Here is a 24,779-nt window from a genome sequence, read left to right on the forward strand (position 1 = left end):
CTTGCTTTTAATACACTAAGGCCCAATAATACCATCAAAAAGTCATCAAAATTTATTTTGAATTTATTTATTTAAATGTTTTCGAATTTTGACTTGATTATAATTTAATTAGCTCTTATAGATGATAAAAACTTATGTGACACGGTCTCACAGATCGTATTTTATAAGGTATATGTCTTATTTGGGTCATTCGTGAAAAAATATTACTTTTTATGTTAAGAATATTATTTTTTATTTTAAATATCGGTAGAATTGACCGATCTCACAAAAAAACCTACTCGTCAAAGTTATAATAGCTTGCGTACTCAACTTCGTGTTATTCTAATTTTCAACTATATTTATTCCATCAAATTAATTACATGATACGATGCAAGAATTAATTAAATAAACTTAAAAAGATATCTAAAATGATTATTATTTAGATCGAGAAAATAAGGTCAGAAGAGGATGGGTAAGGGAGATCACGAAATGGCCAATGAGAAGATGCAACGTGGCATAATATTAGCCATAGAAAAACTTCGTTAAACAGGTGGGAATAAGGGGGTGTTTGGCTCTTTGTGCAATCTGTATCAGAAGAAGAAAAAACAAGGGGATTCATTATGAGTATGGGTCCCATGTGGTTTGAGAGTTTGGGCAACTTGTACCCTTACATGTACGCATTGCTGGAAAACAAATAAAAGGCAAATTGGTAGTTCGTGGCCAAAGTTTACACGTGATTTTCCGGATAAGAGGAGGGGAACGCCTCGATCCTACTAAAATTAAGAGATTTCTAATTTAATGTTCGAAGTTATAACATTCCTCCACGAAGTTTACGAGGATACATACATATACATGCGTGGTATGTTTATTCAATTGAAATAATTATCTAAACATTATATTTTTTTTGTCATTTTCAAATTAATTAGATTTTCATATTTTTTATTAGGAGTCACTAGTATAGTTTTGGACTCGTTGTGCTGGATTTCAAATAAAACAAAAAAAAAAAGTCAATTTGATGAGATTAATCTTTGATTCAACTTATGATTATTTTTTATTTCGAAATTATTATTTTTCATTTTATATATGAATTGGATCGATCTGTCTGACGAATATAAATTTATGAGATCGTCTCACGAAAAATCTACTCATACAACCATTGAAAATTCCTCGAGTACTTAAAAAAAATGTCATCCCTCTGGCTTTGCGTATATTAGATGTTTTGATGTTGGTGACTGGATATGGATCAGCTTGAAACTCGATACTTGGCCCAATTCGGTTTGGCTTCACCTTGTTTATAAATTGCCACGAATGTTGAAATTGTGCCCAAATAATTAATTAACATAGTTTTGTCCCGTTTATACTTATAAAAAAGGAGAAAAAATTGTTCGCCTCGCACGCCATCCTGTTTTCGCACTTTGATCAATACACACACAAATCTTAAAACTTTTATATATGTTAGCTTCTACAGTGTTTTCTAGTAAAACTCTATATATGACCTTTTCAAAGTCACCTAATTATAATTATAAGATATAGAGTAGGTCTCTTGTAGACAGACAATATCACGAATCTTTATTTGTGAGACAGATTATATTCATAATAAAGAGTAATACTTTTAACATAAAAAATAATATTTTTTCATGAATGATTCAAATAAGAGATCTGTATCATAAAATACACTCGTAAAATGGTCTCACAGATTCCAACTTAAAATGTTTTTGCAATATTTAGGGAAAAGAAGAAGCGATTACTTACTTGAAAAAAATCTATGAATTGAAATTTATTTTGAAGTTATTTATTTCTGTGAATAAGATTGTTTCAGTCTATATTTAAAATATTTTTTTTTCATGATTTAAATAAAACAAGAGATTGTACTACAATCAAAGTTAAAAGAATTTGTGGCGGCGGAGAAGCTAGAAGAAAAAGCGGATGGGATGTTTGGGAAGAAGTTCAGAAGGATCCCTATACTCGTAAACTTGGGCTCGGCTTGAAATTAATATTGGGCCATTCCAAACTTGTAGTTGGCGTTGGGATAGTCTATTACCCATCCCTAAATTTAATTTAATTTTTTTCCAGTAACAAACACCTTGTCGTGTCTTTAAGACACAGCCATGTAAATTGTCACACGGGACTACATATTAGAAATCCTTAGAAACCTCGTGAAATGATGAATTACAATCACAAGAATCTCCTAAAATAGTAATCGTTGAGAAAGAAAAACCAATTCCTTAAAAAGTTATCTAACCATTAATAACGGGGAGATGCGGCCAAAAACATGCAACAACTATTTAAGGATTTTATGGTTCGAGTCGTTGAGTGCAAGGGATAAACCCTACACGCCACTCATGTCTGGCTCACACGTAGCTTTTTTATGTGCTACTTTTAAGATAATTTGTTGGATTATGAAATTTTCATGCCCCTTATATATATTTTCATATAGGCAAAAACTTGTGTGAGACGGTCTCACGGGTCGTATTTGTGAGACGGATCTCTTATTTGGGTTATCCATAAAAAAATATTATTTTTTATGCTAAGAGTATTACTTTTTATTGTGAATATGGGTAGGGTTGATCCGTCTCACAAATTAAGATCCGTGAGACGGTCTCACATGAGACCCACTCTTTCATATATACCTATAGAAAATTATTTTTTTGTTGTATATTTGTTTCTTTATGATTTTAATATTTATGTTGTTAAATCTCAATCTCAGTTAGTTACTTTGTTTTTGTTGCAGTTTTTATAGTTTTAATTTTTTTGACGTGAGATTGATGTGACACTAATATATATCGCTATGCCTCTAATATGTGTATGGTCACATCGACATTAGATGAAAAATAACTAAAATTGCCTAAAATCGGCATATGCATGACTATAACTGAAATTAGATAACCAAACTCGCAAAAGAAAATAAAAACACACACATGAGTAAATATGCAAGAGAAGATCTCTTGTGAGATGATCTCACGAATCTTTATCTGTGAGACGGGTCAACCCTACCGATATTCACAATAAAAAATAATACTCTTAGCATAAAAAGTAATATTTTTTTATGAATGGTCCAAATAAAAGATCTGTCTCACAAAATACGATCCGTTAGACCGTTTTACACAATTTTTTATGAAAATGCAATATGTCTTGTGCGTGCTTTCAAGTATCTTTTTTATATTTTAATTATTTGTTGAGCGTCATGATGTAGATAGAGATGATTAAAAATGTGAAATTTCAAATTGTAGCATAAAAGTGCGCATGTATATGGATGGTATAGCAAAAATCATGTGACAGAGTAGGTGTATAATCTTGAAAATCATTCAACTCAATCAGGTTTACCTCGAAATACATGTGTGTATCAATCAATAAAATCAAAAGGTATCAAACACGACATATTAGGCGGAAGTAAACACAATCAATTTAGGAAAGAAAAATAAATTATACTTAATTTCCTGAAATACAATTTTAAAAAGCTATCCCTTTAAATCCGTGTTCTTCCCTCTTGTTGAATAAACTCGATCGCCGGCCATCCACTGTGACAAGATCATCCCACCTTATTATGATTCTTAATCCACAAAATTCTATAGTTTTTTTTTTTAAAAAAAAAACCTTCTTTTGTTTTAATTTAAGGAACCATCTTCGTGTTTGTGTGTAGTATTGTGGGGAAAGCATTTTTCTTCTCTCTTACATTGGTTATTTAACCCAAGACAACTTTTTTTTTCCTCTTCATCTTTAATTACTTTATTTATTCTCTTTATATCACGAAGATGTAAAAAAAAAAAAATCCTATTTTATAACAGTGTTAGGGCTAAGCTCAATGTCTATGGCTTTATACTGTTCACTTTTGGGAATCGAAATAACAATAATAACAATGCAATGGAAAGATTATTGATCTCATGCCAATCTTATATGTTTTAAAATTTTATTTATATTTAAGTGTGAATTACAGATTATATTCCCTTTGAAAATTCGATGTTAATGAAAAATATTATTAACTTTTGGTGTTTTCAAATTTTGAAACAATTATTACTAATCTGGGGGATTTTAAAATGGAAGTGTAGGCAAATTTTCCTATATTTTTTATAGTTGAAATAATGGTGTTAATAATTATGGGCGTAGAAGTTGCCACTCTTTAACCTGTTAGATGAGCATGAGCTAGCTATTAACAGTAATGAAACAAATTCAGAGTAAAATGAGTACGATTTAACAGCTGTGAACAATAAAATTAATTCCCCAAAAACGATCATCTCTCCCGCATTTCACGACTAGAGCTGGTTTTCTCACAACAAAATTTATATATTTTTCTCAGATCTCAAAATTGAACAAAAACCCGAACGCAAAATTATCAATGGATTTGTTCTTGGCTCGGTTGGGATCCTTCGGTTTCTTCTGGATTTTCTTCCACCGTCGGTGTTAATTGATTTTCATTCATGGGATTCTTCGTCTTCTCGGTTTCTTTGCACTTAAGTTTCTGATCATCGTTAAAAGAAGAAGCCCTACTGGACATGGGCGTAGCCAAGAACGTCGGCTTCACTTCACCGGCCATGATCACCAAATACTTCTCCTCGAATACATGCAGGGCCTTGTCCTGGGAGCTGCTCTCCCTTTTCTGGGTGGCGGCGCCGTCGCCTTCGACATTGTTCCCTTGGCCGGAGAGTTTCCAGTAAGAGCAGGCGAGGATCAAGAGAGCAAAGGCTATGAGTCCAAGCATCGCGGCCAGGCCGCCGAAGATGTATGGTACAGGAGAGTGCCAGGGAGAGCGTTGGATGGTGGCCGGCGGAGAGAAGGTCGCCTTCGCGGTGTTGGTTGCCTCTGCCGCGGTGTTTTCGGAGAGGTGGGTGGTGTGGTATAACGCGCCGCCAGTTCTCATCTTGTGGATTTTGATTTGATTTTGAAATTGGAGACGAGAAATGGTGATGGTGGGGAAGAGATGTCTGGTTTTTGGAAATGGAGTGGAGTGGACGTATATTTATGGACAAATTCCCGGGGGTTGTGTTGGCGTAGGGGTGGGTTAGGAGGTGTCCAAAAGTATTAATTTTTAGAAATAAATTCATTTGAGACGATTTCTTATTTGAATCATCTATGAAAAATATTATTTTTTATGTTAAGAGTATTATTTTTTATTGTTAATATCAGTATGATTGACATGTTTCATAAATAAAGATTAATCAGAACGTCTCCCAAAAGACATATTTTTATTTTTATCAATGTAAATATAATCTGATATTATGTCACCTTGTGGCAGGTGGAGTGTATTATAATCAGTGAAGTGAGTCAGAATATGATTTATTATATAATTAATTTAATTTTTTTATCAACATTTTTTCGATCAAGTTGTTTAGAATTTTTCTAATATAATTTATCCGATCAACGTCGTTCGTAGATTACTGTATTTGCTCGATAATTTCTAAATTAAGCACTCAAAAATATTGACCATAAGTTTCATTGTCATAAAAAATATAAGCTCTCGATATAATATTTGATGTTTGAGTAAATCTTTTATGAGACTGTATCACGAATCTATATCTGTGAAACGAGTCAACCCTACCGATATTCACAATAAAAGGTAATATGCTTAGTATAAAAAGTGATATTTTTTCATGGATGACCCAGATAAGAAATCCGTTTCACAAAATACGATCTGTAAGATCGTCTCACACAAATTTTTGCCTTGATATTTTATATAAATAATTATATAGTTAATATGATCATAAATTCAGTTAAAATGTACCATTAACATTTAAATTGTTCCTCACTTGATATATTTGAAAGGTTATATGATTTTATTTATGTATTTAACTAGAAATGCAATGTATACTGTGATTATGATTGCACCTCGTGCAGAATTTTTAAATGTTTTCCTAATTATCTCATCGCGTCATATTAAATAGAGCAAAAAATTATGTGAAACGGTCTCACGAGTTGTATTTGTGAGACATATATCTTATTTGAATTATCCATGAAAAGTATTATTTTTATGCTAAGAATATTACTTTCTATTGTGAATAAAGGTAGGGTTGACTCGTGTCACAGATTATGATATGTGAGACGGTCTCACGTAAGACTCATTCATTAAATAGATGTCGTTAAAGAATTATATTTAGAAAACACATAAATCAAGAAATAGTTGCACGACTCAAAATTTTTTGGCAAAAACTTGTGTGAGACGGTCTCACGAGTCGTATTTGTGAGACAGATCTCACCTGAGTCCCACTCAAAATTTTTTGGATTATCATGGATTCATATACATTTTCATTTATATGTATCAATTATCAAGTTCTTGATAATTCAACTAGAATTTTTGAGTTTCAGAATATGATTTTTTATTTATTATATTCATCCAACATAAATATATAAACCATGTATACAAGTCATTTGTATTGAATCATCCAAAATTCGAACTTTTAATTTCATTCTTAATACTTTATTATTATTATTATTATTATGTAAAATAATATAATAATAATATCATTTTTTAAAATATTATTAATATTAATATTAATATGATCACTGCAAATAATAAGTTTTGATTTCAGAAAATTTTCGAATCCGTAATCGTCTTGTCATATTAATGTTTTTAAAACGAAGATGAGGACGGGGATAAAAAATTGATCCCCGAAGTTTCGATTTTGGGGATTCCCTGAACCCCAAAAAAAACTTAAGATTACATGGTTGAAACATGTGGTTGTAAGAAATATCTTATAAACTCTCTTCAATTCCAATAATTGTCATTTTAAATCAATCCTTCAAGTCATAATTGAATCAAATCATTTCATCCAGATGCAACTTTAGGCAAATAATAAATATTTTCGGAGATAAAACTTATTGTGGGCATCAAATTTTCTTAGGATTATCTTCAACAAATTTAGTTTGATGGCTTTAATTGATTAACTGAAAAGAAGAAGAATTAGGTGTAATATCAGTACGAATTTAATGGTGGCATCTATGCATTAAATTGTACCCAACTAGAAAAACGATTTCTCCACCAACCAAAGCAAAATGGAACCTTCATACATAGGATTTAAATTTGATTCTTTTACGTTGTATTTTGATTCCGGCATAGGGTTCTCTTACCTAATCTTGCAACCATAAGTAGACTATTATTTTCATTTTAGTTCTTTTTCGTCGATATATTGATATAACACCAGACATATCATCAACATCCGGTGTCATGTTAGCATTTTAGGAACAAAAAATAAAAACTAAATTTGCAACAATTTAAAAAAAGTAATTGCACTAATGCTAAAATGTGACTAAATATAATATCAAAATCACAATGAGATCGTGTAAATCTTACATGGCCAAACGACAATTTTCTTAAAAACAGCAACATGTCCAATATATAGTAAAGAGTGGAAAATGATGTCATTTGTCATAGTTTCTCCCTCTGAGCCGAATCAAATTGAATATTAGTACGAAGGCAAACATTTCCCATAAACTAATTAACATTGATATTCCTACATAGTGCCGATTCTTATTCTCAACTTGCATAACAAAATGCTTAAAGTGAAATAATGAACATTTAGTCCCATCACATGGAAATTGCACTCCATCATTTTTTTCTTTTTAGTGTGATTTAGTTTTGTTGCGCCTCATGACAAGGACCGCAATCATAATCAAAGGAATGCCAAAAAAAAAAAGGAAATAATTGTGAGTAAAGTGAGAGGGCAATTGGATCATGCATTATCCGTGAGACGGGTCAACTCTACCAATATTCAAAACAAAATGTAATACTCTTAGCATGAAGAGTAATATTTTTTCATTGACCACCCAAATAAGAGATTCGTCTCAAAAAATACGACCGTCTCACACAAATTTTTGCAATCGAAAAAATATAAGACATGGATAACATTCAAAAATATTTTTTTTAAAAGAGAGAGAAATACTTGGTATTCAAGTATAACATACAAAAATATAATCAAGATGAGTGAATTTGCATTATGAACAGCTTTAAGTTTACGCCAAATAAAAGCATACAGATCGTAAATGGCAGTAAGCAAAGCGAAAGGACTGCCACCTCTCTTGGATTTGGTTTTATTAATTAGATCCGTTAAACCATATCCAGATTTAGTGTACCATTATTTTATTGGACCTAGTTACTTCGTCACCTTCCACTATCTCGATCGAAATATTTCCAAAATTTCAAACAAGCGTGAAATGTGCTAACTTTCCAATTCAATCATTAACCATGAACGATTAATTAATTAATTAGTTGCTGTGTGTGTGATCAAGTAGAAAATCGAAAAAAATATATATTTGATAATGAAAGTTATTAATTTTTAAACTGAAATAGTTGCGAAGAAAGTATGAAGTAAAAAAAAAAAAAGAGTGAAATATAAAGTTGATTGGCTTAACAGTACTTTTGAGATTATTAAAGAGTTTCATCGATATACAAAAGTTGGTTTTGAGATTTAATTTTAATTAATAGTGTAGATAAATGTAAGCGTGTTTTTAATCAAAATTCAAGGAAGGAAATTCTTAATTTTTTTAATACAATTTAATAAAATTGAACCAAATAATAAAGAAAATAACGAACAAATATAATAACTTTAAGACTAACTAACTACATATATTTTATGACGGGGGAATGAACAATCGACGGCCCATGGTTTTTATGGGATGTATTTTTCGATTTTAATATTTTATTTTCTTCAAAAATATAATTTTTTATAATATTACTTCTGAAAGTAAAAAAGACGTTCGTTTTTGCGCAATGATACCAATTAATATGAGTAAAAAAAAAGAAAGAAAGAAAAAGTGGCACTACAATTGAAATTTATGAGTCCACCTTTGAATTATAAAATAATAATAATAATATCGTATCTAACGAAAGAGACTACAAATTATATGCTTAAAATGGGAAGACCTATTAACTCTCAAATATAAATGCTATGTTTTTTAAAACCATCTTAAAAAAAACAAAAACTTGTGTAAAACGGTCTTCGAGTTGTATTTTGTGAGACGAATATCTTATTTAGGTAATCCATGAAAAAATATTATTTTTTATACTAAGATTATTACTTTTTATTATGAATATCGGTAGAGTTGACTCGTTTCACTAAAGATTCATGAAATCGTCTCACAAGAGGCCTACTCTCTCAAAAATATATTATATTTTTTTATTTAATATTATTTTCTTTAATTTTTTTAGCAATCTACACATATTCATCTAATATATTATCTTCTCCAACAAATTTTTTTGTCGTATTAAAACAGTCATTAAATAAAAATAAAATCGCAAATTTCTCTGTGAAATTTGTGTTCCAAATAATTTTTTTAAATATATATAGATCTATATTTATCAGACGAAACTGAGTATATCAAATATAATATAGACCAAGATTGCAATGATGGCGTTTCATTATTTTGGGGCAATTAGTGTTTCCATCGAGGGTGAATATGCGACATTTAACATATTTTAAGTCAGCCATTATTATTCACTTTATGGATAAGGAAGCACCAAAATCGTTGCCACTAAACATTAAACAATCATTTGCTTCACATCTACGAGGCTTCGCCTAGATTGTGATCTTAGTTAATTTTCTTGTAATAATGTAAATTGTTGCCTGATTGGGATTTCTCTGCTTTTCAGGAATCTGCTTTTCTTTACAAGTACGTGGTTTCATTCATACAACTCAAACAAAGCAATCCCAAAACTTTGAAGTTGGTCAATCCCAATTAATCGATCCCTGACAAATGATGAGTGGATACGTGACATAAAATATAATTTCTTAAAATGTAGAAAAATTCGATGAATAATGGGTTTATTTTAAATCGTTTTTAGGTATTTTATGAAAGATATTTTAATGTAATAATTGATCTTGTTAGACAAACAATTGAAATGTGATATTAGATTTGATTTAATGTTTAAAATATTAAAGTTGTATAGTTATCATTAGATATAATTTTTGGTAAAACGACAAACGTTCGATCCTAAAATTGATATAAGATCTAATATCATATATTCTATTACTATATATTGAAATAAGTGCAATCAATGAGATAATTATTGTTGATGTGAAGTACTTATATCTATTGAAATGTTAAATATGTATCTAATATGATAACAATATTATACGGTTTCAATTTGTAGCAATAAAAAATCAACAGAATGTATTCCTTTTTTAAAAAAAATTTCCCCTCTATTATTAAAATCATGAACAAATAAATATTTTATGTTTTTGTTTAATCGTGTTTTTTTAATCAGATTACACTAATTTTTTTAATTTTTTTTTTATCAAACTATAGTGCTTTTGAATTATTTATCAAACTATCTTAAAAATAAATGGCAAATTAACATTTAAAAAAATTACTTCCGCTACAAAAAAATGTTGCTCCTTAAGAAAGACACGACATCTGCATATAATTTTTTATTATACATATACATTCATATAATGCAATGTAAATTGTTGTATTATATAATATTTATGCATACATAATTTTGTCATTATACATATGTACGTTGTATATTATATTATTAAGGATAAAAAATATTTTATTTTACCAAAAAATAAATAGAAGCAGCTTAAACAATTTATATTATCCAGCCGAGGATTGAAAGAAAGCCGAGATATCCGTGGCGGATTTTCATTGGTGTATACCTCGCAAAACACGTTAAGGACCGCTTCACCATTCCAAACCGGTTTCCTACTGCCATTCGAGCTATACTACTGACCGGCTCAAACGAGTTTCATACTTTTTTCGATTGAAACCGATTGTTATTGAATAAAAAAGTTTCTTCATTTTTTACAAGTAACACTGAATTTGATCACCCAATTTGTAATTGGAACCGGGTTTCAATAATCGAGCTGAATTCCGACAAGAATTGACTGGGTGTGTTCAATCCTGAGCTAATGGACTCAGAACTGAAAGATTTGTTAGGTGATCTCCATACGCTCAGAGATTCTTTACATGATCCACTCCATCAAGCTTTAGTTGATAAGGTGATTTTTGGGTTTCGTGCATTTCTGGGAATTTTTTTTATTTGTTCTGTGGAGGAATTACGTTTTCTTTGCTGATGCTTCTGCCGTGGCGTATCAGTGGAGCCCTATGAATCTATCATCTGATTTTTCGACGTTGTTGGTCTATATGCCTGTTTAGTTCGCGCTCTGTTGTCGGATTGTTTCACATTGTTTTGTTCATTGAGTTTAGGGATCATGTAGGATTTGGTCTTTCAAAATGGAAATTGACGAGTACAAATTATTTGGAATTCAGAGGGTATGAAGCTTATTAATCTCGGTGCAAGAATCTTAGTAATGGTGGCTTTAATATCTGCTTCATGTATAAAGGTTGTTATTTAATTTTATATTTGTCCTAAATTTTAGTACTTTGCTATCATTCTGATAGGTATAAAGAAATTGGACATAATTGTTATCTTTAACCAAGTTTTAGACGTAGGGACGTGACTGACAGTTAAAATGAAACGAATGATAGGATTCGTCGCTCCATGGGAGGAGAAAATGTGGGGATACGGCTAAAGGAATGATTTTGCATCATATTCAAAAAATTTCTCGAAGATGCTATGTTGTTGATTCTTAATTTTCATGGACCTGCATTGGGTGTAGATATATGTGTTTTTGATATTTTTGGTGCATAGATGCGTACACGTGTTGAGCGACTTTCTACAATGGAAAAGGTGGGGGTTGGGCAGCGTTCCAAAATCAAGGTACTTTTGTTGCATATTTTGATGCCATAAATATTTTACTGAACTATGGATGATATTTCAAGCATAGTGCATTTTTCCCAATACATTATAGGATATGAGCGCAGAGGTGGTTGATAGCAACCCTTATAGCAGGCTCATGGCACTTCAAAGGATGGGAATCGTGGAAAACTATGAAAGAATACGGAAATTCTCTGTTGCCATAGTTGTCCGTACTCAAAATTTCTCTTCAGATGTGCCTGTCTTTAAATATTGTTCTTTTAATTTTTGTGAGTTTTTACAGTGCTTAATTATATAATATGCATGCTTATGAATGTTAGCAATTATTCATGCATAAGCATTATATAATATGCATGCTTATGAATGTTAGCAATTATTCATGCAAGACTTATGCACTGTTCATTCTGTTTGAATCAGAATATTAAGAATTTTTTGTTGCAAAAATTTGTGCCATTTCCTTTTTCTCAAGTGCTTGATTATTCTTCCCTTTTCAGCTACATTTCTTGTAATTTCTTCTAAACTACTGAAGGAGATACTTTCTAGCGGTTGGTTAAATCCTTGTGCAACCTATGTATTTTTTTAGGAGAAGTAACCTATGTAATTTTATGTTGGTGTAAAACCAATGTAATTTTATGTCGGTCTAATACATGTGTAATTTTATGTGCGGTGTAATAGTATAGTATCTTCTATTGTCCTCATATCACTGTTTATGCTTTGCAGGGTATAGGTGGTGTGGGCAGTGTTGCTGCTGAAATGCTAACAAGGTGTGGTATCGGTCGCCTTTTGTTGTACGATTATGATAAAGTGGAGTTAGCTAACATGAATAGACTTTTTTTCCGTCCAGATCAGGTGCTTTTTATCACTTATTATATCATGTGGTCGGGGATATGAGATTACTTTTCTTTTCATTTCTTGAAGTGAGCTTGGTTTATTATGCAGTTTATCTAAGACCTTTCAAAAGCTATTAAGTTTTTCAAGTTACTGATTTTGGGGAATCTTTCCTTGAGCAAAAGTACGAAAGTTAATAATCCTTTTCTGGTCTGAGAAGAAACAGGAAAAAAAAGCTTGAGAAAAATATTTTCAATATTTTATCTTCTTCTCCAAGCTTAATTAAGTGATGTTATGTAGAAACTCCTATGAATAACTACTTCCAAATAATTCCAATCCTAGGCTACATTTTTTCTTTCGACAAGCACTATACGAGGTCAGTTTTTTCCCATTTCTAGGCTGGTATGACTAAAACAGACGCTGCTGTTCAGACTCTTTCAGACATAAACCCTGATGTTGTGCTTGAGGTGAAGTATTCATGATGACTTTAGCTCTTTCGCCACTCCCTCCCCAACTCAAAAAAAAAGTTCAAAATGTGATTTTAAGGATTCTAACACATGCTTCTGTGATGTTGATCGGTTGATATATTTTCTCAGAGCTATACATTGAACATCGCAACAGTGCAAGGTTTTGAAACATTTATGTCAAGTTTAAAAAACAATTCATTTTGTCCCGACAAAGAAGGTAGTGGAGTTGATCTTGTTGTCAGCTGCGTGGATAATTATGAAGCAAGGATGGTGGTAAATCAGGTGAGTCCTGTTATCTTGCAATCTGAAATTTTCTTTTTGCATGCAGATAGTTTGGATTCAGTACCTTGTCATTTTGTATTCCAGATGTGGGCTAGAATTAATATACTAAATTGAGGAGATTTAGTTTGCTCCCTCCATTTTACCTCACTTGAAACGTGTGGTTGTATATGCAGGCTTGCAATGAGTTGAATCAGACTTGGATGGAGTCTGGTAAATAATACAATGTTACTGCTTTCGGTTAATTTAACTTTAGAAATCATTGTTGTTTTAGAACTGCAAAATTCAATTTCTTCGTCCTTGTATTATGTTGGATATTTTAGTGAGATTAGCGAGTCATTTTCTTGAATGAGTTATTGCTGTAGCATTGGAGATAATGTTGGAAGAATTGGCTTCAATTATTTATGGTCTAGTCTATGTTTCTACATAAAACCATTCTTGAAAGTACTTAGGAGGCATTACTTATCTCCATATGATTCTAAAGTTAATTGCTGATCGTTTGAGTTTTGTCCAGCGTCTTGTATAAAAAATGAGAACTGTTTCATTCATTGATTTTTTCAAGATCCCTGAGGACTTTGGAAGTCAAGTCGCATAATTATTTGCTTTTTTCTTCTTTGATCACATTAATAATAAATTCTTATAAGGTGGACCTACATAAAAAAGATAATGTATATTATTGTGCGACATGTTTGTGCGTGGATTTATTCGAGAAATACTTTGCACAGGTGTTTCCGAGAATGCTGTTTCCGGTCACATACAGTTGTTGATTCCTGGTGAAACTGCCTGTTTTGCATGTGCACCTCCCTTGGTAGGTTTACCATTTGAAAACGTTTTTCCTTCTGAACTTGAAAACAAAGCAGAAGTGAATCATTCATTGATGAAATTATTTTAGGTTGTAGCATCAGGGGTTGATGAAAGAACCTTAAAACGTGAAGGGGTTTGCGCTGCATCTTTACCTACTACAATGGTAAACAATTTTTTGCTCTCTCTGCTCTGTTGCCTTTTCTCTGTGTTTTTCGGAGTGAGAGTTGGTTTACTGCTGAGAGTCAAATTAATAATTTCTAACAATCTGTATTGGCAAGGATTATAGTTGTTTACGAATCGTGTGGATAAACAAAATTGTTATGAACTCTATTTGTTATCATATATTAGTATCGTTATTGTATTTTTATTTCCTGTAGGGCCGTAGGCTGTAACACAGAAATGGATTTTGTATTTGACTATATTCCACACAACGTTCTTTAGAAATTGGTTTGATGTATTCTTGCTAGTTTGAAATCGATCAATACTTTGTTCCGCTGGATTATTTTCCCCATCTCCTTTCAGTGGGGTACAGCCCAATTGCTGCCTGCTGGCTTCTCTATGAATTCATATTGTCATAACTTGATGCTATTTCTCTTTCCTTTGGCATTTTATTTTCAAACCTAACTACATAATTTTACTCGAAGGGAGTTGTTGCTGGCCTTCTTGTACAGAATACACTTAAATACTTGCTGAAATTTGGGAAAGTCACCCCTTATCTGGTAATTCATATCACACTCTTGATTTTCTGTTTGACATTCTCTATTATTATCACATCCTCTGCTTGTATCCCTACTCCTTAAATAAGATACAGTGCCTGATTGTCCTTTCTGTAGAATATGTTGCTGTTTTGTTCATTTCGGTTCTTTTTAATGATTGATTTTACTTTCTCAACTATAGGGTTACAATGCCCTCAAAGACTACTTTCCAACTATGGAAATGAAGCCCAACCCTCAATGTTCTAATGCTGCTTGTTTGGAGAGACAGGTAATGTTAACCCAGAGGATACTTTTTCATAAATTGTTGTAAAACCAAAATCCATGTTAATATATTCCATTATACATTATTTTGTATAGATGTCTACCGAACTATTCAATTTTTTCATGTAGTGAATAAATATTTATCATGCAGAAAGAATACATACGTGCAAAGCCAGCAAGGGATGCTGCTGCTGCTAGAGCCGAAATGGAGGCTGATGAAGTACTGGAACCCGAGTGTCTCCATGAAGATAATGAATGGAATATAAGGTAACTTGCACCTGATTTTAGTTTCGGATGTCAACCTTGAAAAACCATAAATCAAACCTTTATTAAAGTAGCCTTGGTAGATCCGCTAGACTAATATAGGCTTGACAATGTAAACCTTGTAAATGCATCCATTTTCGTACTGTTTCAAGTTTTTAAGCTGTATTCTGATCTTTGTTGTGATCAGTGTTGTTGATGACAGTGATATACAAGGCTCAGCTTCCAATTCTGGTTATATCTTTTCTCCTCTTATGCTGTCAATTCTCTCTATTTTCAAATTTTCTCGCCTCCACTACCACAGTTTGCCTCGTTTTTTATCTTCACTTTCTTTGCTCGTTCAGGTACTCTGCCAGAAGGTCTCGTTCATGAGCTTCCAAGCGCCGACGAGTTTCAGACACGGTCTGCTTCCGAGGAAACCAAGGATACTGTTACCGACCTGGACGATCTGAGAAGGCAGCTTGAAGCCCTTAATACCGGTCCTTAATTTTTGATAAATTATATTAACTTTCGCATGGAATGCAACCTAAAGAGCCGAGAAGAATTGCCAGATGTTCTTTAAGATATATATATATATATATATACATATATATATATATATATATATATATATGTATATCTTGAAAAACGTCAGGACAATGCCATGATTAAGTGATTCCAATATATATTTTTTTCCCAACTGTGTTGCAATCAATCTATGTTTCGATTACTTTTCTTATTTAAATTAAATTATTTATATTCCAAGATTTGAACTTCATGGATTATTTCAATTCGACTCCGATGGATGGTTGAATCACTCGAGTCTAATTACACCCTCGATGCTCATAGTTTTAAACCCATTTTGGCCCAGCTTGGTTTAAAAATCTGTTCAAATTGGATAAAAGTTCGACCCATTTATTTTTATATCTATTTTTATTTCATTATTTTTAGATTAAAATTATCACACAAAGTTATAAATATATTTATATAGTATATAAAAGTACACATTTTTTGCACTTCACTGTCGCATATCCTGACTGAACTAATTGCCTGGAAGAGAAAAAATTCATTAAGCTATTAATCAGGTTTTATATTTTCGAATTTTAATTGAGCCCAAAATAGATGGGCCGTGTATCAAATGATGTATCCAAATCCCAACCCGATGGAAAGTTCTGGCAGGCAGCCGCATTAATGTCCTACGTGTCGACGTTGGAATCCGCCACGTGCCTGAATTTGGCTCCAGTATGCTTGCCTCATTATGCATTCCACTTGATGCTCAGAACGGAGCGATTCGCCCATAAGCTGCCATAAACACAAACTTCGCGAAAAGATTGCCCTTTTTTGGAGCTAAAGCTGAAGGGAATAATAATGTCTCGATTGATTAGTCGTTCAAAGCTCTCCTCCATCGTATCCTCGTAAGCTTACCGTTTTATTTATTTATTTAATTTTTTTTTACCCAGTTCTTGATTTTCTTGATTCCTCGTTGTTTATTTTCTCTCATCTTTTGTATGGGAAAGTGGGAGTATTGTAGAAAAAACGATTCTTTTTGTGTTATTTTTTTCCCGTCTTGATTGGGGGTGCTTGTATTATTGTGTGTTAATTAGGTTTTTAACCAGTATGTCGGTTGTGGGATTGCGCTCTTTGTTTGTGATTTGTTAAGTGTTGAGTAACTGTGATTTTCTTAGAGGAGATTATCGGGGTTCGAAATGCTGAATTGGTTTTGGGTATTGCTTGCGTGCCGTAACCTATTTCCTCCTTGATTAGTATTTTTTTCAAATTGGAGCATTTACTTTTTCTCCAAGAAATGCAATTTTTTTGTTCATGAACTTATTTGATTTCTTTTTTTCGGAGGACGCCCTTGCATTTTTCATTTCCTATACCAGCAAGGGAATTGATTTGTAATTCTAATGATTTTATTTTCATTTTTCATCGATAAATGCCTAAATCCTTGATTCGTCTCAGCTTTTAATTCATTACCTAGAAGCTGATCTTTGAGTTAGGTTTTGGAAAAACGGTTGTGTATATTATAACACTGCAGCTCTAGCAATTTTAGAAGTGATCATGAAGGTAGTTCAAGTCTGACTTTGAGTTCACTCAAATTAAAAGAAGCCGATGCATAGCGCTAAAGGCCAAGCCCTTAAAATTACAAATTTTTCATATATAAGCTGTACGAGTCTGAGTGATTTATGCATCTCCTCGAGTGTTCATTTGGTAATGATATTTCATTTACTGTCTCTTTTGTCTTCCTCTTGCCCTTTTTTATTTGAATCTGTTCTTTTTTCTTTTCTGGTTATTTATATTACTTCAAATAACATTTTTTCAACCTCAGAATTGCGGCCTCAAGAAAGGGGCGGTTTCTATCCACTGTTTCTGAAAATCCTTTTGACAATAACAATCCTCCTAAAATTGATAAAGTTGATGAAGCAGAGACGGTACATGTCCCTCCGCCTCCAACAGAGAAGGTATGTATATCTTTGTATTCCAATGGCATAAAATTGCATCACCAGGCCATAAATTTTTTTGCTACCTGTCGTTGGGATCATACTGGATTTTTATGGTTTTATAATTCAGTTGCTTGTGCTTGGCGGAAATGGATTTGTTGGTTCTCATATCTGCAAGGAAGCTTTGGACCGTGGTTTGACAGTTTCTAGCCTCAGCAGGTATTATATCCCACTTGAGATTGTCTCCTTGATTTGTCTGACTGCTGAGTATATACGAGGATGACCGCTTGAAAAAGAAAGCTTATAATAGAGGGGGAAAGGAGTCTCACGGGGTTCCCACTGTCACCTCTCTCTTTTTTGCCCCAAACTTCCAAGGAAATTCTTAACAATACGTTTTTGTGTAACTGCTTCAACTCTTGCATTCGTCAGCTGGAGTTGCTTTTTTCAAAAGGGTGTTCACCAGCAGCATACTAAGTTAATGTAATAGAATGGTTCTTTAACTACCTAGAATCTTCATTTATAGTGTCTATGCATCTTTAAAATTTTGAGTGAATTATCCATCCTAACGGAGCTCGGTTACTGACACCTTTTGTTGTGATATATTTTATTGAATGACATGTAGATTGAGTGCAAGTAAAACATTGTTGCTATTTTTAAGCAGAAGTTTATTTACCTTCGGAGGGAATGAGTTATGATATCATTTTAATGACCTTCCCATCGATCTTCACTCATATTTTTTCTGAACTTTCAATTTGGTTTTGATTCGTCTGGTCCTGACAGAAATGCTATTTGCAGATCAGGTGGATCCTCGATCGGTGAACCCTGGGCAAGCAGTGTGATTTGGAATCAAGGTTTACTTCTTCTTGTTAAGTATAAACATTCACCATTTTTTCCTGTTTTCATTTTGCGAAGAGTCTTCATTCATTTTAGTTCCTTTCTGACTTGCTTGAAGGTAATCTTTTTTCGATGGATTCGTGGAAGGATGTCTTGAAGGGAGTAACTTCAATTGTATGTATTCATTTATTGTAATATATAATTAAACATATATAACACGTTTGAGCGACTTTGGATCTTGAAATTTCAGAGGTATACTCTGCTCAACATGTCCTCGTTTGAATTTAGAGAAGGATGTATTGAAGGGAGTGACTTCAATTGTACGTATTACTTATTATAACATATAATTTAAAATTATATATAAAAAATGTTTGAGTGACTTTGGACGAGAAACTTCAGAGTTATACACTGATAAAAAAGTTCTCGTTTGAATTTTGAGAGGCTGAGGGTGGTGGGCTTATTCCTTGTATCCAATATATTTGAGAGAACTTTTTCCGTGGTTTTTCTATTTTCCTTTGCTATCTATTTTACCATTTGTCCCATTGGTAACATACCTGCCAGGGACTTTTAAGTTTGTCTACTCCTTTTGTCAAATTTCCCTTTCTCCATATCCGAATGTTCTTCTCCTGCAGATTTCTTGTGTTGGTGGTTTTGGTTCTAATGCGGAAATGTACAAAATCAACGGAACTGCAAATATTAATGCTATAAGAGCTGCCTCAGAAGAAGGTACTGCCACGCTTTTCTTTTTGGCAGTTAACTTGTTCTTACACTCTTAGTTACCGAAAATTTAAAGAAGCGTCTGACATAAATGATGAAAATCTAATATAACCTTAGTTTAATCTTCTCACAAACTTTGTATATACTTTGCAACTTTTTAAAGTGTGCGTAGCATCAATTAAACTCGTTGTTTGGCCCCAAGACTATTGCATACATCTATGCCCATTTGTATCTATTTCCAGTTGATTGGAAGTTTGGGAGGCTGAAATGTGTTTTCTCTCTTTGTTTATCATTTTTAGGGGGAAATTAGCAATTGTGAACATAAAAGAGAATTCTATAAATTTGGTTAAAATGGCTCGAAACTTCTCTATATCCTCACTTGGTAAAGTGGACCTTTTTGGTGAGCATAGTTGAGTTATTCTATCGCACTCAGAAGTTTTATTATGTTTGGTAAAAAAAGGTTTTTACTATCAACTATCTAGTGTGAAATAGTGCAATTAGGCATATTTATTGCTATTTTGTTCAAAATTTAGTAGTATGTTTGGATTCAGTATTTGCTAGGAGTCGCGTGCCATCATTTGAAGAAATCCATCTACAGTTTATACAAATTCCGAAACATTTTGCTTTTGGATTTTGAATTTCGACAAACGTGAATTTTTCACAGAAAATACGAAACTAGAACTCCTGTTGAAAGAAATCAGTTAAAAATAATTTGTATACAACATATGATTTGAGCTCCTTCATCTACTCGTTAGGAAAAGGTCCAATACAAATAAAAAAATGTACTCAAATTTTCTTTCTTTGTATTCGTAGGAGTAAAGAGATTTGTGTATATTTCGGCTGCTGACTTTGGTGTGATGAATTACGTGCTTCAAGGATATTATGAAGGAAAGGTATTGTAAAAAACGCTCCTTTTTGTTGCACCAATCGTGAGGTTATTGTTGCTACAAGGATATTTTTTGCTTTCCTGTGTTTTGTTTAATCAACGAATTTACCCAAACATGTACTTGGTATGTTTCTCACCACCCAGCTTCTATCTAAATACTAGAAATCAACCGTTCCACCACCCGGTAATTTTGTTGGTCACCCCAGCTTTCCATCATTACATGAGTAGACCAGACTAATTGTGGCGCTCGGCTTTAGGGAACACCCGAGAGACAATATCAAAGCTCGGAAACAACTAGAAAATGTGTGTGCCATTAAAAGTGGAAGGGAAGCTGCAATCAAAAGTTTACTAGAATTCCACGTGCCACGTGCCTTCTTGTTATATTTTATGTCCTAATGTTTTGTGTATTCAATGTGATGCAGAGAGCAGCTGAGACAGAATTACAAGTTAGATATCCATATGGAGGTGAGCTATCTCTGTCCTGCAGAAAATATAGTTTATGGAACAAAATCATTTCAGCGTCTCGCGTAATGCTCTCTTGATCTGAATGGGGATGCTTGCAGCATGCTGTTGTGCAAACTGTTCCTTCTCGATAGAAACTGTTATTCACTTCTTGAATTTTTGTCCTTTTCAATTCGTAGGCCTGCATATTTTAATTTCTGAATTGAAAGATTCGTGTGACTTAGGCTTCTTGTAGTCTTACCAACCCTAATTTTAGCATATAGAAAACGGATTTGTGGCCCTGATGAAATTTTTCGCAATCGGTTCGGTTTTAGGGGTAATTCTGAGGCCTGGATTTATTTATGGAACACGCCGTGTTGGGAGCATGAAGTTGCCTCTTGGTGTGATTGGTTCTCCACTAGAGATGGTGAGATTCTTTACTTGTCTGTTTACTATTCTCGGTTTTCCATCATGCATATTGAACCATCCGACGGAAAAGAGAAGGCCTTAGCCGAGGAACTGAGTTTCCATGAGCTCTTGAATTTTGCAGGTGCTGCAGCATGCTAAACCTCTGAGTCAGGTCCCCTTGATCGGACCCCTTTTCAATCCTCCAGTTAATGTCACTGCAGTTGCCAAGGTTGCTGTGAGGGCGGCGACGGATCCAGTTTTCCCTCCAGGCATAGTCGACGTCTATGGGTTATTACGGTATAGTAAGCAGAGATAGGCGTTTGGCTTGATTATCTTACGGTGAATTGTTGTGTAGAGGCCTGAATAAATTTTTAGACCATAGCTGGCTGGCACCATTTAGATAATAAGCATATTTGATGGATTTTTAATGTTTAGATTACTTGCACCATTTTACCATTTATTTACAATGGATTTTAAATGTTTAATTCATTGTGATATGTATTATACATTTATATAATATAAAGAATACGGTATTTGGTTAAATTTATTTTAAAAAAATTTATAAGTTTTTATTAAAATATTGTTTTAAGAGGCAGGTTATAAGCCGTCAGCTTTTATTTTAAAATAAATATTAATATGTGGTAAAAACTTGTGTGAGAGGGTCTCACGGGTCGTATTTGTGAGACGGATATTTTATTTGGATCATCCATAAAAGAATATTATTTTTTTATGCTAAAATTATTATTTTTTATTGTGAATATGAAATCCACTCATATTTATTATTATGATTTTTATTATTGTTAAAATAATAGCATAAGTTTCCGAAATATATATATATATATATATATATATATATATATATATATATATATATGCATTATTTTTATGATTTTTTTATAAGTATATGTTGATTTAGAAAATTGTAATCACTAATGTATTCAATAAAAATTTAACAATTTAGTTTTTTATATTGAACAATATAAAAAATTAAAGTGATAGATTGAAAAATTAAGAAATGAGGATAAAATGTGGATTTAAGAAGATATATAAAAATATTTTGGGGAAGCGAAATATTAAAATAAGATATTTTTGAAAAAAATTTATGTATCTCAAATTTTTTTAAAAAAAACTTATAAACTGTTAAATAGTTTATTTTGAAAGTTTATTAATTGTTTATAATTTTTTATCAGCTTTAAGCTCAGTCAAACAACCTTGACCTTGAGTTTTTATTTAATTTATTTAACAATAAATTTTCATACAAATTCTAAATTCTTGATTGTGTAAAAGTTAATTAAAAAATTAACGATTAATGGTGATTTCTCTAATTAATTGGTCAGGCAATGCAAATTATTTGATATTTAATATAATTATAAATATTTTTATATTTATGTTCTCTTCATTTAATTTAATTGATCCCATCAATTTTAATTTCTTTATGGTCTATAGACTATAAACAAAATTAAAATAAAATTCAGATTTTTTTAAATAAAAAAACTATTAAATTTCTCTTGTAATCGGGTTCGTTACGTTCGCGGGTAAACCCGACATTACTCTAAAAAAATAATAACAGTACTGAGTATGATTTGACGACGTTGCCCTACTTGATCTCCGGTGTTCTCCGCGTACCACGCGCCACCCGTATAAGAGGTAAACAAGGAGAATTGGCTAAACGATGAACGGCCAAATCAGCCAGCAGCAACCGAACGACGGCCGCCATGACGATGATGCTGCACTCACCGATTTCCTCGCCTCTTTGATGGACTACACGGCCACGGTGATAGCCATTACATCTAGTCAAGTATACGATTATCTTTCCCTTATTTTTGAATTAATTACAATTTTTATATTGATGTACAGATTCCTGATGAATTGGTGGAGCATTACCTGGCAAAAAGTGGCTTCCAGTGTCCCGATGTCCGATTGTAGGTACTCTTCTCCTTTCTTGCTCTGCTTAACCTGGAGTAATGGAAAATAAAGTAACAGGATTTATTTTCCATTTGAATGATCAAGTTTTTCCTATAGCGTTGCCTTGAGAAAACTTTACTTGTTTACTTCCCATGCTTCCCTGTTTTTTTCATTTGTTATAATGAAATACTTTACTGTTTTTTTGGGCCTTTTGTTTATCACTTTTGCTGTGTTCATCAGCATGCATAGGATTTGTTTCTCACGGCCTCCTTTTCTTTCTCAGGACGAGGCTGGTAGCAGTTGCCACTCAGAAATTCATAACAGATGTTGCTACTGATGCTCTTCAGTATGTTCTCCATTTTATGTAACTTGCTGTCATTATGAATATATCTCTTTTGGTCGAAATTTCGTTTCCAGTTTCATTCTTATCAATAATGCTACTTGAATAATATTTATCTTCAGGCATTGCAAGGCTAGACAGTCATCTATAGTTAAAGACAAGAGAGATAAGCAGCAAAAGGTGAAATTTGTATCACTTCCTAATTCCTGTGGTTATCTACAACTTTTAACACTTGTTTGGTAACAGGATAAGCGTCTCATCTTGACCATGGACGATCTTTCCAAGGCTTTGCGGGAGGTACCCACTATATTTTCATTTACAAATGCTCATATTTGCTACTGGCATGGGGGGTTTTTTTTTTTTGAAGATGGCATGTTATTAAACTTTCTCTCGTCCTTGTAAATGTTTAATCCTTTTGTTGTATTAATCTTGAGTGAACGAGTGTGTTTCACAACCGTGTGCTTTATATTGGTTGGACTGTTTTTATGTAAATTTGCAGTATGGTGTTAACGTCAAACATCTAGAATACTTTGCTGGCAGTCCATAGACAATGTTAGATTCTGCTCCAAAAGATGAGTGAGCAACGAGGGGCTTCACTGGATCGACATTGGATTCATCTGAAATTTTAACGTTGTGCTGTAATGTGTAAGCTATATTTGATTCCATTCAGGTATTTTCCCTGTCGAGTTTAAATGATTTGCAGGAGCATGCGCATCATAATCTGGTTTCCTATGTTATCAAACATTATCTTTATTAATGATTAACTTTGATACTTTTTTATTTGATATTTAATATACTTTTATTTTATTTAATATTAAATATTGAAGAAAACTCTCTATTATCGTAGTCTCACTACTTGTTCATTAAATCATTTCAATTTTATTCGAATCTGATCAAGTTTAAATTTAAGTAACTATTTACTTTTCATTCAAAATCATCGTAAACCTTCATAATAATGATAAAATCTTATAAAATAATTTTAAAACTTTTTTTTATAATTTCATTGTAATTTTTAATTTTTTTAAATTGCTTAAAATAAAAGTATCTTGCAATATATGTGCAGGCATAACATGCTCAGAAGTGATGATATAATATAAATATTTTATGCATTTATTTCTAAACTAGCTTGAAAGAAAATAAGAAAAATTAAGTTTACAAACCTTTAGCTTTTAATTAAGTGTCTTAGTTTTATGCCATAATCAAGACAAAATTATCTACTAGTATGCCATAGAGTTTGGACATAAGATAACATCAATAGAAACATAATTCAAACTTCAAACTCCTTTTTTGAATATTTTATTTTGTATTTACACTTCTTTTTTTTTTTACCTTGTACATATATCCATATTATTTTTAATTTTTTGCAATTTCCTCATTGAATGAATTTTTCCCCTCTCATATACTTCTAATATTTATTTATGCATAATGATTTTGCTAAATAAACTTTGAGCCCAGTAACACAATTATATTGAAGAGCCGAAATTACGAGAAAACACTTGAAATAAACCTTTCTTACAAATGCCAAATTCTACAAAGTTAAAAAAAAATACATTAAAAATTTGCAATAAAACGAATCTGACTACTAA

The 24,779-nt window shown here is 32.3% G+C and overlaps 3 protein-coding genes across 4 annotated transcripts; all 3 read left to right on the forward strand.

The window, feature by feature from the left end:
- Positions 1 to 10,639: 10,639 nt before the first annotated feature.
- On the forward strand, positions 10,640 to 15,839 carry LOC140825075 (ubiquitin-like modifier-activating enzyme 5). Its single transcript, XM_073186593.1, has 14 exons — positions 10,640 to 10,907; positions 11,561 to 11,629; positions 11,721 to 11,834; positions 12,347 to 12,475; positions 12,853 to 12,921; positions 13,051 to 13,203; positions 13,377 to 13,413; positions 13,926 to 14,008; positions 14,093 to 14,167; positions 14,649 to 14,723; positions 14,902 to 14,988; positions 15,133 to 15,248; positions 15,433 to 15,476; positions 15,587 to 15,839. The coding sequence occupies exons 1-14, from the start codon at positions 10,818 to 10,820 to the stop codon at positions 15,727 to 15,729; spliced, it is 1,284 nt and encodes a 427-aa protein (XP_073042694.1). The 5' UTR covers positions 10,640 to 10,817; the 3' UTR covers positions 15,730 to 15,839.
- A 581-nt stretch (positions 15,840 to 16,420) lies between these two features.
- On the forward strand, positions 16,421 to 21,433 carry LOC140825076 (uncharacterized protein At1g32220, chloroplastic-like). The gene is made up of 10 exons (XM_073186594.1): positions 16,421 to 16,636; positions 17,551 to 17,683; positions 17,793 to 17,881; positions 18,458 to 18,513; positions 18,615 to 18,670; positions 19,129 to 19,222; positions 20,027 to 20,106; positions 20,522 to 20,564; positions 20,876 to 20,967; positions 21,091 to 21,433. The coding sequence occupies exons 1-10, from the start codon at positions 16,590 to 16,592 to the stop codon at positions 21,262 to 21,264; spliced, it is 864 nt and encodes a 287-aa protein (XP_073042695.1). The 5' UTR covers positions 16,421 to 16,589; the 3' UTR covers positions 21,265 to 21,433.
- Positions 21,434 to 22,468: 1,035 nt separating this feature from the next.
- LOC140827957 (transcription initiation factor TFIID subunit 10-like) lies at positions 22,469 to 24,107 on the forward strand. 2 transcript variants are annotated; one of them, XM_073190922.1, is made up of 6 exons: positions 22,469 to 22,722; positions 22,806 to 22,870; positions 23,137 to 23,199; positions 23,316 to 23,373; positions 23,440 to 23,490; positions 23,751 to 24,107. In XM_073190922.1, the coding sequence occupies exons 1-6, from the start codon at positions 22,621 to 22,623 to the stop codon at positions 23,820 to 23,822; spliced, it is 411 nt and encodes a 136-aa protein (XP_073047023.1). In that variant the 5' UTR covers positions 22,469 to 22,620; the 3' UTR covers positions 23,823 to 24,107. The 2 variants fall into 2 exon arrangements, with proteins under 2 accessions (XP_073047023.1, XP_073047024.1); XM_073190923.1 differs by having other exon boundaries at positions 22,470 to 22,722; positions 23,693 to 24,081.
- Positions 24,108 to 24,779: the final 672 nt, after the last annotated feature.

The sequence above is a fragment of the Primulina eburnea genome, chromosome 3, assembly GCF_022965805.1.
Source record: "Primulina eburnea isolate SZY01 chromosome 3, ASM2296580v1, whole genome shotgun sequence".
In the NCBI taxonomy this organism is placed as follows: Eukaryota; Viridiplantae; Streptophyta; class Magnoliopsida; order Lamiales; family Gesneriaceae; genus Primulina; species Primulina eburnea.